This window comes from Dendrobates tinctorius, unplaced genomic scaffold, assembly GCF_039654945.1.
Source record: "Dendrobates tinctorius isolate UK_male_01 unplaced genomic scaffold, ASM3965494v1 ptg000103l, whole genome shotgun sequence".
Taxonomy (NCBI): domain Eukaryota; kingdom Metazoa; phylum Chordata; class Amphibia; order Anura; family Dendrobatidae; genus Dendrobates; species Dendrobates tinctorius.
In genome coordinates, this window is record NW_027361771.1 from 8,758,826 (window position 1) to 8,771,469 (window position 12,644).

Here is a 12,644-nt window from a genome sequence, read left to right on the forward strand (position 1 = left end):
GACAGCACTAATTTCCCTCCCTATATGATATGTTTGCCTGATGATTCCTGCTCTACTGGTGGTAACTATTCATGCTAGTATGTCAGAAAAAACACTGAGGTAGCAGGAAGGGGAGGGCTATTTAACCTCTTTGTGTTCCTGTCCCCTATAGGGGCGGGGAGACAACCTCCAAGGTGGCTGTCGTGGAAGGTTCCTAGAAACCGAATTACCGGTAAGTCTAATTCTATTTTCAAGCTCCTGCAGTGGCCTAGTCAGTCTCCAGAACTGAACCCAATAGAAAATCTTTGGAGGGAGAAACTCCATGCTGCCCAGCAACCGCTCCAAAACCTGAAAGATCTGGACTCTGGAGAAGATCTGTATGGAGGAGTGGGCCATAATCCCTGCTGCAGTGTGTGCAAGCTTGGTCAAGAACAACAGGAAATGTCTGTAATTGCAAAGAAAGGTTTCTGTACCAGATATTAAGTTCTGTTTTTCTATTGTATCAAATACTTATTTCATGCAATAAAATACTAATTAATTACGTAAAAATAACATAATGTGATTTTGTTTTTTTTTTATTTGGATTTTGTCGCTCCTAGTTGAAGTGTACCTACAATAACAATTACAGACCTCTCCATTATTTGTAGGTGGGAAAAGTTGCAAAGTCGGCAGCATATCAGATACTTACTTTCACCACTGTATATGGAGATTAGCTTGCAAGTACAATGACATGCCCCCAATGCATTTCCAGATATCAAAGCTTGATTTCTCCACATTTGGCACATTGGATTAAAACAAAGCAGGTATTAGTTTTGTCTTTGTACTAGACCTGTATGGCCGTATCATTATTATTTAAGGGATTAACCCACAGAAACAACCAGCTAAGCACAGTATTCTCACACTATTACTGCTCGGCACAATGGATTTCCTATAATACAGTATATCCAATAAAATAATTCCAGAAAGTGAATTACTCCTACAAGTGTCCAAACAAATCTCCCAGTTTGGTAACACTGTGTCAGCCATAGCGCTGTGTAGCTACAGTGCTCCTATTATCCAACATGCTTCTCTCCTCCATGGTCCTGCTCCCAATTCCACTAAATGGGACTTACAGGTGAGAGGCCAGGGAATACCCAATTAAATGTAGCTTTCATCTTTCTTTGCCGATCTCTACAGTTGGGGTCGGAACAGAAGCAGATAAGTTGGCTAAGGAAGGAAACGAATGTCCTGCATTCTGGCATAATTGGTATGGGGTCAGTCAGGAAGCATATGATGGGCGGGGGTATGTATACTATTATACTATATATAATATTATAAGGCTTTTAAAAGGAATGGCGTGCTTCTTTTTGAAAAACAAATTTGTGTTAATGAAGGTAAATAGCTGAACTAAATATTACACTGATGGAAATCCATTCATATGCCTTAGCTGTATCTCTCCTTTTTCTGCCTTTTCCAGGTGTCTGTGAATCCAGCGTACCAAGCAAATGAGCTGGAGTATGTGATGAGGAAGGTAGGCCTTATAGAACAACCCTTTAAAATTGAGGGACTTGTGCAAAATTGTTCATGAAGTTTTTCAGATTTTGGTAATTGTGCACATACTGAATTAATAAGCATAAAGCATTTTTATTTTTTTTTTGCTGTTGTGAGGACTCTTCACCTCCCACTTTTAAGATAAGCCCGCATGCAGTATGCATTGTTTGGACACCATTTTACAGATAGACATGCAATGCATTCACAGTTCTGCAAACCTCAGAGCTGAAGTCCCCCAGCATTTATTTTTTTGTTACTCAATATCTGCATAGAGCCTGCACTGGTCCTTCACATTTTGGCAAGTGTCATCCTTGTACCAAATACTGTACTGGGAAAAAAAATAAATGTCCTTCCCACAGTATTGGAGCTCAGCTACTGACATTCAAAAGGGCTATGAATGTAGCTTAAGGAGGACCTATCGCTGGGTTAAAAATGACCAGCCTTTGCTCCTACGTTATTCCCACTGTTCCAGACTCCTGAGTACTTCATTTTTCTTAAGGGTCCAGAAATGTGTTATTTTTATTTGGTGCTAATTTTTTATGATCTTTACTCTGCATTATTACCCTGTGAACCACACCGCCTTGGTAAAAAGCTATAAAAATCCACACTAAAAGAAAAATGCCCATATCTCTGGGACCATATGGCAGATGATAAAAACAAAAATAATGCAGGGACAGCGGGAATAAAATAACATCAAGAACTGATCACTCTTGACCCGATGACAGATGCTCTTTAAGACATACAGTATATTCATTGCAACCCTGGACCTGTGCCAATTAAATGAAGCGAGGTATGTAAAAGCTTGTGATGGTACGTCAAGGTTTCCATACACTTTATAAGTACCTTGTATGTTCATAGCTGAAAGACTGGCAGCTTGTCCCTCTTGTAGGACTTCTCCGAGCGAGGTTGCCCCAAGCAGGGCAGCAACAGGTAGTTACAATAGAGTTCATTTTTACCAACAACGGCCTGGATGCCGTATTCTCTTGTATCTTCTTATTTATGTTTATTAGTAGTTTACTATGTAAAAAGAATTGATTATTTAATCAAAACTTTGCAATGGTAAAATAAACTATTAAGTGAATCACATAATTGTACTAAATGGCCCATGTATTCTGACTCTGCAGGTCGGCTGTTCTGCCCTTGTGTTCCCATCAGAGTTTAAAACGCAGCGATATTATGAACTTTTGAAACACATTTGTCCAGAGATAGAAAATTCTCCAGCTGGAGGAATCAAGAGCAAGACGTAAGTGGCCGTAGTGTGCATTTCTGTCCTCCAGGAGCCACTTCTGCCTGGTATGTGTAACCTCAGACTATCACAGAAAGGCCGGGATCACACACAGCGAGATACGGCCGAGTCTCGCAGGTTAAAACCAAGCTCTGGCGCCGGCACTCAGGAGCGGAGCGTGCGGCTGCATAGAAATAAATGGAGCCGCACGCTCTGCTCCAGTGTGCTGACAGCAGTGCCGGGTATTACCATGCGAGACTCGGCCGTATTCCTCGCACGTGTGATCCCGGCCAAAGGCTACGTTCACGCAGCCGCAGAATTTTAGACCTGTCACGTCTGCAAATTGCAGACATAACTGGCTCCATGTGCCTGGTCGCATAGTAGATGGGTGTAGGAGCTGCCTGCTATTTCTGTGCACACATTTGAATTGAACCAGACTAGAGTATGCTGCGATTTCTGTCACGGACCTTAGGTTACTAGCACCTAGGCTGACATCGGTCTGAGTAAGTTCATGTGAGGTCTGGTTTTTAAATGGACATCATTCAGACCAAAATTAAATTTTTGAACATATTTAAAAAAAAAAAAAAAAAATATTCAGAGGTGAAACATATGCTGCCGTGGTGCACTTGTAGAATTGCTGCCGTGGTGCACTTGTAGAATTGCTGCCGTGGTGCACTTGTAGAATTGCTGCCGTGGTGCACTTGTAGAATTGCTGCCGTGGTGCACTTGTAGAATTGCTGCCGTGGTGCACTTGTAGAATTGCTGCCGTGGTGCACTTGTAGAATTGCTGCCGTGGTGCACTTGGAGAATTGCTGCCGTGGTGCACTTGGAGAATTGCTGCCGTGGTGCACTTGTAGAATTGCTGCCGTGGTGCACTTGTAGAATTGCTGCCGTGGTGCACTTGTAGAATTGCTGCCGTGGTGCACTTGTAGAATTGCTGCCGTGGTGCACTTGTAGAATTGCTGCCGTGGTGCACTTGTAGAATTGCTGCCGTGGTGCACTTGTAGAATTGCTGCCGTGGTGCACTTGTAGAATTGCTGCCGTGGTGCACTTGTAGAATTGCTGCCGTGGTGCACTTGGAGAATTGCTGCCGTGGTGCACTTGTAGAATTGCTGCCGTGGTGCACTTGGAGAATTGCTGCCGTGGTGCACTTGGAGAATTGCTGCCGTGGTGCACTTGGAGAATTGCTGCCGTGGTGCACCTGTAGAATTGCTGCCGTGTCGCACCTGTAGAATTGCTGCCGTGTCGCACCTGTAGAATTGCTGCCGTGTCGCACCTGTAGAATTGCTGCCGTGTCGCACCTGTAGAATTGCTGCCTTGTCGCACCTGTAGAATTGCTGCCTTGTCGCACCTGTAGAATTGCTGCCGTGTCGCACCTGTAGAATTGCTGCCGTGTCGCACCTGTAGAATTGCTGCCGTGTCGCACCTGTAGAATAGCTGCCGTGGTACACTTGTACCTAGTCAGTCTTCAGAACAAGACTGGCCAACACAATATAGGTTTTTCCACCTTCACTTCCCTGATAATATCTGAGACAGCTCAGCTGCCTTTTAAAAGGGCTACAAAGCTTTGATTGGAGATATAGGAGCAGCCAGTCTCTCACAACTCTCCTAGCTTCTCCTAATACCCCCACCCAGTATTCGGCTCCTTAAAGAACCCTCTCAGCATTAATGGTGCTGGAGCTTCCTTTTCCGGGGTTCACATCACCGAGTCTAAATAATTGGTGACACATATCATCCATACAGTACCAGTCCAGCTGCATCCTTAAAATATTTACTGTCAGTCATAGTACACAAATGGCCTTGTAGTCCAGGTGCCCAGTCTTTCCATGATCTGCAGTTTTAATTTTGCACTTTCTCAAGGTGATCAAGTTCAGCTGTCTAAGGCTAGTTTCACACTAGCGTTTTTGAGCGCAGCGACGGCTTGCGCACGGCCGCCGCTAAGCCCCGTCCCCTGTCGTGCCTCCGCCGGTAGCTCCGCCTACCGGCGCATGACGCTGCATGCGTCCTGCGTCCCCTATCTTTATCACTGGGGGCGCAGGCCGTGCGCAATATGCGTTTGGCGGCGCATGCGCCTTTTTGACGGTGCGCTGACCTGCGCCAAACGCAACCTGCTGCAGTTTGGTTGCACCGTCAAAAAGGCGCATGCGCCGCCAAACGCATACTGCGCACGGCCTGCGCCCCCAGTGATAAAGATAGGGGACGCAGGACGCATGCAGCGTCATGCGCCGGTAGGCGGAGCTACCGGTGGAGGCGCGGCGGGGCTTAGCGGCGGCCGTGCGCAGGCCGTCGCTGCGCTCAAAAGCGCTAGTGTGAAACTAGCCTTACTTGCGATTCAATTGATAGAAGTCCACTTCTATTGACTTAAAGGGATTAGTGCGATCCGAATATCAGATCAAACTAGGGCATGCAACGATTTTTTTATGTGAATGTCCCCATAGAATAACAATGGTCAGCAAATGCATTCGTGTTCACCCCTGGGAGCAGGCACTATTTAGGGTACAATGCTGGGGTCTAAGTAGAGTTTACGAAAACCCGGTTGATCTGGTCCATGTAGCCATAAAACTTACCCTAAAACTGAGTGCCCTATACACAAGATAAATTCCCAAAATTATGTGCACTAAAACTGTGCAGCAATTGAACAGTACAGGGTAACATCTTAAAAATTGTTGAAATTGAGTCTAAATCTTATACTGAATGCTGTTTTTTTTTTTTTTTTTTATACATGTAATATATGCCCTGATCAGTAATAACATAAAAAACAAACTGCCTAATATTTTGTAGGTCCCCCTCATGCCACCATAACTACTCTAATCAATTGAAGCATGGACACAAGACCTCTGTAAGTGTCATGTCCTATCTGGCACCAAGACGTTCGTAGCAGATCTTTAGTCCTGTGATGTGTGAGGTGCAGCTTGGATCGGGCTTGTACACCCCCTAGATTCTTGATCTAGAGAATTTGGAGGCCAAATCAATACATTGATTTATAGTGCTTTCTCCGAGTGTGCGCTCCTATGTATGAGAGAATGAGGTGAGGTTGCTGTCTGCCAAACGCCTAACCATCTAAGGTGTACAGGGGGCTTTACGCTTCCATTTTTCCTACTTTTAACCCATCAACTTTAGGAACTGTCTGTTCACTCGCTTCCTTGTGAGATATTATCTGTAGTAGTTTTATTGTTTTGACTGATTAGAATAATTAGTTTTTTTATTCGGTCTCCCATGACAGCACCACGAGAGACGCTCTTCAAGGATAGGAGCAGTGGCGTAGCGTGGGGGGGGCGGTCCGCCCCAGGCGGCACGTGTGTGGGGGCGGCGCGGCAGCAGAAGCAATTCCTCTTCTCTGTGGGAGAAGCGCGGAGCCTGGACTCACTGACTGTACATTTCGGCCTGCGGGGCTGTGCAGTGAGGGGGTAATGTAATGCAGCCTCTTCCCACCCTTCCTCCATCCTTCTCCTCCGCCTATCGGGAGTCTCTGTACCCCTGCTACCTAGCAGCTTCTCCCTCCTCTCCGCCTGGACCCTCAGTGAGAAGCGCTGCGCTGGGCAGAGGCAGTGCTAACGTCAGCCCCGCTGCACTGGAGGACTGTCATGGTGGGATGGTCGCGACTGCCAGGAATGTGATGCACACAAGGAGCCATGTTAGGAAGAGCCAAGCAGTGAGCTGGTGAGTGCGGGGCTGGGGTAAGGTGGTCTGCGGCTGCCCCCGGCGGCCCTGTGTGCAGGCAGCTGTCATCCTCATCACAGGCTGCGCTGGGTGTGTGTCTGCCTCCATTGTGTGCAGTTATGTGCCACCAACACCGCTGCCTGTGTCTCACCATGTGCAGCAGCGAAAGGATCTGTGCATGCAGCCACACTGTGTGTGTGTGTGTATGTACACTTATGTGTGTGTGTGTGTATGTACACCTATGTGTGTGTGTGTGTATGTACACTTATGTGTGTGTGTGTGTGTGTATGTACACCTGTGTGTGTGTGTGTATGTACACCTGTGTGTGTGTGTATGTACACCTGTGTGTGTGTGTGTATGTACACTTATGTGTGTGTGTGTGTATGTACACTTATGTGTGTGTGTGTGTGTGTGTGTGTGTGTATGTACACCTGTGTGTGTGTGTGTATGTACACCTGTGTGTGTGTGTGTATGTACGCCTGTGTGTGTGTGTGTATGTACACGTGTGTGTGTGTGTATGTACACTTATGTGTGTGTGTGTATGTACACTTATGTGTGTGTGTATGTACACCTGTGTGTGTGTGTGTATGTACACGTGTGTGTGTGTGTATGTACACTTATGTGTGTGTGTGTATGTACACTTATGTGTGTGTGTATGTACACCTGTGTGTGTGTGTGTATGTACACTTATGTGTGTGTGTATGTACACCTGTGTGTGTGTGTGTATGTACACCTGTGTGTATGTCTGTGTGTGTATGTATACACCTGTGTATGTATACACCTGTGTGTGTGTACACCTGTGTGTGTGTGTGTGTGTACACCTGTGTGTGTATCCACCTATGTGTGTGTGTGTACACCTGTGTGTGTGTGTGTCTGTGTGTGTGTGTGTGTACGCCTGTGTGTGTGTCTGTGTATATACACCTATGTGTGTGTGTATGCCTGTGTTTGTGTATGCCTGTGTGTGTGTGTGTATACACCTGTGTGTGTGTGTGTATACACCTGTGTGTGTGTGTGTGTGTACGCCCGTGTGTGTGTATCCACCTATGTGTGTGTATGTACACCTATGTGTGTGTGTATCCACCTATGTGTGTGTATGTATACACCTGTGTGTGTATCCACCTATGTGTGTGTACACCTGTGTTTGTGTATGCCTGTGTGTGTGTGTCTGTGTGTGTGTGTGTACGCCTGTGTGTGTGTGTCTGTGTCTGTGTGTGTGTGTGTGTATACACCTGTGTGTGTGTACGCCTGTGTGTGTGTGTCTGTGTATATACACCTATGTGTGTGTGTATGCCTGTGTGTGTGTGTATACACCTGTGTGTGTGTGTGTGTACGCCCGTGTGTGTGTATCCACCTATGTGTGTGTATGTACACCTATGTGTGTGTGTGTACACCTGTGTGTGTGTATCCACCTATGTGTGTGTATGTATACACCTGTGTGTGTGTACACCTGTGTGTGTATCCACCTATGTGTGTGTAGACCTGTGTTTGTGTATGCCTGTGTGTGTGTGTCTGTGTGTGTGTGTGTATACACCTGTGTGTGTGTACGCCTGTGTGTGTGTGTCTGTGTATATACACCTATGTGTGTGTGTGTATGCCTGTGTGTGTGTCTGTGTATACACCTGTGTGTGTGTATGCCTGTGTCTGTGTATACACCTGTGTGTGTGTATGCCTGTGTGTGTGTGTGTCTGTGTGTGTGTATACACCTGTGTGTGTACACTCTGCGCATGTGTCAGCACAGCAGCAGCTCTGCTTTCCTAGGTTTTCTGTCCCGACCTGGCACCGTAGCAGCTGCAGAGGCTCCGCCCTATTGATGCTCCCGGGAGGAGGAAAGAATATGGCGGTGCTGCTGCCCCGGCTGGGAGCGAGAGGAAAAGGGTAGGACAGTACTGCACGGGGTGAGGTGGGATACTGGGGAGCATGGTATGGGGGCGATTTGTGGGAGAGGCTGCTGGGTGCACCGCGGCCATTACCGGAGAATGCACCACCAACATCTGTACGGGAGAAGCCACAGACAGCTGTCACATGCCACATAGACATCACACCACAGGTGTCCTAATACAATAATCATCCCCCATATAAGTGTTCTCGTACATCCCCCCATATATACGTGTCCTCGTACATCCCCCTATACGTGTCCTCGTACATCCCCCCCATATATACGTGTCCTCGTACATCCCACATATCCATATATACGTGTCCTCGTACATCTCCCCCTATACGTGTCCTCGTACATCTCCCCCTATACGTGTCCTCGTACATCCCCCCCCTATACGTGTCCTCGTACATCCCCCCCCTATACGTGTCCTCGTACATCCCCCCATATACGTGTCCTCGTACATCTCCTCCCCATATATTTTCTGTTTTTTTCTGTCACATTATTAAAAATTATTATTAAAAAAAGCCATTAGGTCTTCATCCAGCATCATCAAGCTAATACATACATATATATATATAGAGAGAGAACTGCAAGAAGATGAAAGTCTAGAAATGTAGAAATAATAACAGCAGAGTTAGTAGCAGACTAAAAATTAGATCTTTGAGTGTAGTGTGGGCTCTCCTGATGCTTCCGGATTATCATCGACCAAAGGGGCGGCAAATTTTTCGACCGCCCCGGGCGCCACAAACAGTTGCTACGCCACTGGATAGGAGACCTACAGACATAAAAGAGCGGCACCTCTCCCACGCATCAGTTGGTTTCCAGTCATTGACGGGTGAACCTCTTCAGACATACCTGTGAGAATTTGTTGGATTCCCAGGCCAGGCCAGTCGGTTCAGCCAGCGGGTCTGCCTCGGTCAGTACAGGGTCCCTGGAAGCGCCACAGTGGGTCCAGGGTGCACCGCACGGTAGTGAGCGGAGCAGGTGGAGCGGAGTCCGGGGAGGATTACCAGCTCTGGATGGTCAGCACTGGAAGACAGGTGAGTATGCCCTGGAGCTTGCCAGCGGTGTCTCCGGCGTGGCGTGGCCTGGATGACATGCTGGCGGCCCGGGGACTCCTGGTGACTTATTCGGGAATGCCTGGGGGTGTTTCCGGGGCTGTGACGCTTGACGCATCCGGTCCTGGTGATGCGTCTGGGACGGGCTCTGGTGATGGGTTTGGGGGGGCGTGGCTGGTGAGCTCTGGGGAAGGGATCTCCAAGATGGCGCCAAAGACCAGGTGACCTGCTGGCCCGGATATCCGGAGGTATCGGTTGGGGATGTGCACAGCGTTTAAAAAAGGGCACCTGTACAGACCTCCTTGCTTCTTGGCCTGATCTTTTTCTGAAAGGATGAAGTCATGCGAGCAGCAAGAACAGGTACATCCTATACAGCAGCAGCTCGGTCAGAAGCCTTGGGCATCAAGGCGACAACCCTCTGTCAGTATGGGAAGTGGCCGTGTAAATGAGAGTCTGGATTCTGCAGAGAGGTGCAGTCAGAGAGCTCCAGCAGAGTGGACGATTCAGCAGCCTCCAGGGAAGATCCTTCAGCTGAGATGCTTCCCCCTCGTAATTCGGTACCTATTCATTTCATTCTCACTGGTAAGTGATCTTCGTGAAAGTTAACTCGGTGATGTAGTCTTCCCCTTGTTTTTTCTCCTGATCCTGCCAGGGAAAGAAGTGTGCAGTGAAAGCAATACCTAAGGAGTGTGCACTGTGTAGGTCCCCCTTGCCGGACTCTTATGTAAAGAGGTTGTGTCAGTCATGTATCCAGCATACAGTAGACACCTAATTTTGCTTAAAGTCTAAGGGAAATTATTAGGACTGAAGTAAAGGCATCCATGATGTCCTTTTCCCAAGGAGAGACCCATAGGGGGAAGGAAAAAAGAAGGAAGACTAGGTTCCCGGGATTGGACACTTCCAGTGACTTTGTCAGGGGTGAGGATTCTTCCGGGTGATCTTCATCAGCGTCTTCTTCTTCAGAAGACAACTCTGGCCACTTCTGTTTCCCCATAGACCAGGTGGATAAATTGATGAAAGCTGTAAGAAATACTATGGGGATTGTAGAGACAAAGCCTGAGCAGTCTGTTCAGGAGGTCATGTTTGGGGGACTGGACCAGAGGAAGCGCAGGTCCTTCCTCTTGAATAATAAAATCCAGTCTCTCATACGCCAAGAGTGGAAAAGACCAAAGAGGAAAGTTTCCTAAAAGGAGGGATCCTTTTGACGACCCGATGTCGAGCCTGTTTGTTGGGCTCTCCATGCATGTGTTGTAACTGTCTCAGAGCCGCGACATATGCACCTGTGGCGCCAAACAACTGATTATAGTGCTATAGCTCTTCATATAAGCTTTTATCTGAAGCTATTCTATCGTCCCTAGTCATTACCAATGATACAGGGTGCCGCAGCGTTCTTATCAGATGCCTCAGCGGACTCTGTCAGGTTGGCAGCAAAAGCTGCGGCCCTCTCACATGCAGCCCTGAGAGCGTTGTTGCTGAAATGCTTGACCGGGGATATTCAGGCCATGTCTAAACTTTGTGCTATTCCATGCGAGGGGGAGTACCTGTTTGGGCCGGTCCTACACGAGCTTCTGGAGAAAGCTGGGGACGACAAGAAGTTTCCCAGTCTATTGGTTCCCTCCTTCAGGTGTCCCTTCAGTAGGTGAAAATTTAGCCGTGGAAAGCCTTCCAGGGACCGAGCCAATTGGCATGATAGAAGAAGGAAAGGTTCCTGTTTGGGAACATAAAAAACCACCACAGGTGACTGTCGGCCCAGGTAGGCTTTAGGCTGTCAGCCTTCTACCCTGCCTGGATTGAAATATCCAATAGTGGTTTGAGTTCGTAGCCTGATAACATCAGGGTTGACGTTGGAGTTTCTTTCGATCCCACTGGACAGGTTCATGGTAACCCTTTCTCGGTCCAGGGAATTTGGAGAGAACAGCTCTATAGCTCATCTAACTTGAAGGAACTGATGGCGGTGGAGCTAGCTATTAAAAGGCTCCTTATTTCCCTACATGATGATCAGTGTCCGGATCCTCTCCAACAATCAGTTGACGGTGGCCTACATCAACCACCAAGGGGAACCCAGTCCAGACTGTTAATGGAGGTAGTGGATTGATTGTTTCATGTAGCAGAGACCCATTTTCTATCACTGACTGCTCTTCACATGAGAAGAAGAGAAAACATCAGAGCAGACTTTTTAAGCTGCTACCTACCCAGGCAGGGAGAGTGGATACTGAATGGTTCCATCTTCAAGCAGATTGTGCAGATGTGGGGTTGTCCGGACATAGACCTCTTCGCCACCAATAGGAACAGAAAGGTGAAACGGTTCCGTTTTCTCAACCCCAGGGAACAACCACTGGCGGTGGATTCCTTCCTGATCAGGTGGAACTTCAAGCTAGCTTTTGCTTTCCCCCCCTTAGCACTATTGTCACTGGTAGTGAGAAAGGTTAGCACAAACAGGGCAAGAATTATTGTTGTTGCCCCCTTTTGGCCCAGAAGGGCATGGTTTTCGTGGCTGAGGACCATGTCGATCACCAAGCTTAGGGTGCTCCCGGATCTCCTCTCCCATGTGCCAGTCTGCCATCCGCGAGTGGCCGTGCTTCACCTGACGGCATGGAATTTGAAATGTCATTGTTAAAGGGAATCTGTCACCCTTTTTTTGGACTATGAGCTGCCGGCATCGACATCAGGGGCTTATCTACAGCATTTTGTAATGCTGTAGATAAGCTCCCGATGTAACCTGAAAGATAAGAAAAAAGAGTTAGAATATACTCACCGGGGGGGTGGTCCGGTCTTGGTTCGATGGGTGTTGCGGTCCGGCGCCTCCCATCTTGCAGCGATGCTGTCCTCTTCTTCCCTTCCTGTCATGTCTCCGACGCAGGCGCACTGCTCTGCCCTGTTGAGGGCAGGGCAGAATACTGCAGTGCGCAGGCGCCGGACCTGTCCCGGCGCCTGAGCACTGCAGGACTCTGCTCTACCCTCAACAGGGCAGAACAGTGTGCCTGCGCCAGAGCCACGACAGGAAGGGAAGAAGAGGATGGCATTGTATGAAGATGGGAGGCGCCGGACCGGACGGCTACACCCATCGGACTGGACCGGACGCCGGGTGAGTATAATATAACTCATTTTTCGTATCTTTCAGGTTACATCGGAGGCTTATCTACAGCATTACAGACTGCTGTAGATAAGCCCCTGATGTCGATGCCGGCAGCTCATAGTCCAAAAAAAGGGTGACAGATTCCCTTTAAGGGAAAGAGGATTTTCTCCTAATCTGATAGTCACTCTTCTAAAGAGAAGGAAAGTTTTCACAACCAAAATCTACACCAGAACCTGGAAA

At 47.8% G+C, this 12,644-nt stretch overlaps 1 protein-coding gene across 1 annotated transcript in view; it reads left to right on the forward strand.

The window, feature by feature from the left end:
- Positions 1 to 12,644, forward strand: part of ACSF2 (acyl-CoA synthetase family member 2) — a 168,672-nt gene that overhangs the window by 67,862 nt on the left and 88,166 nt on the right. Inside the window, exons 4-5 of the mRNA XM_073588044.1 lie at positions 1,436 to 1,489; positions 2,634 to 2,752. Of these exons, the coding sequence (XP_073444145.1) occupies positions 1,436 to 1,489; positions 2,634 to 2,752 (173 nt within the window). The remainder of the gene's footprint in view (positions 1 to 1,435; positions 1,490 to 2,633; positions 2,753 to 12,644) is intronic.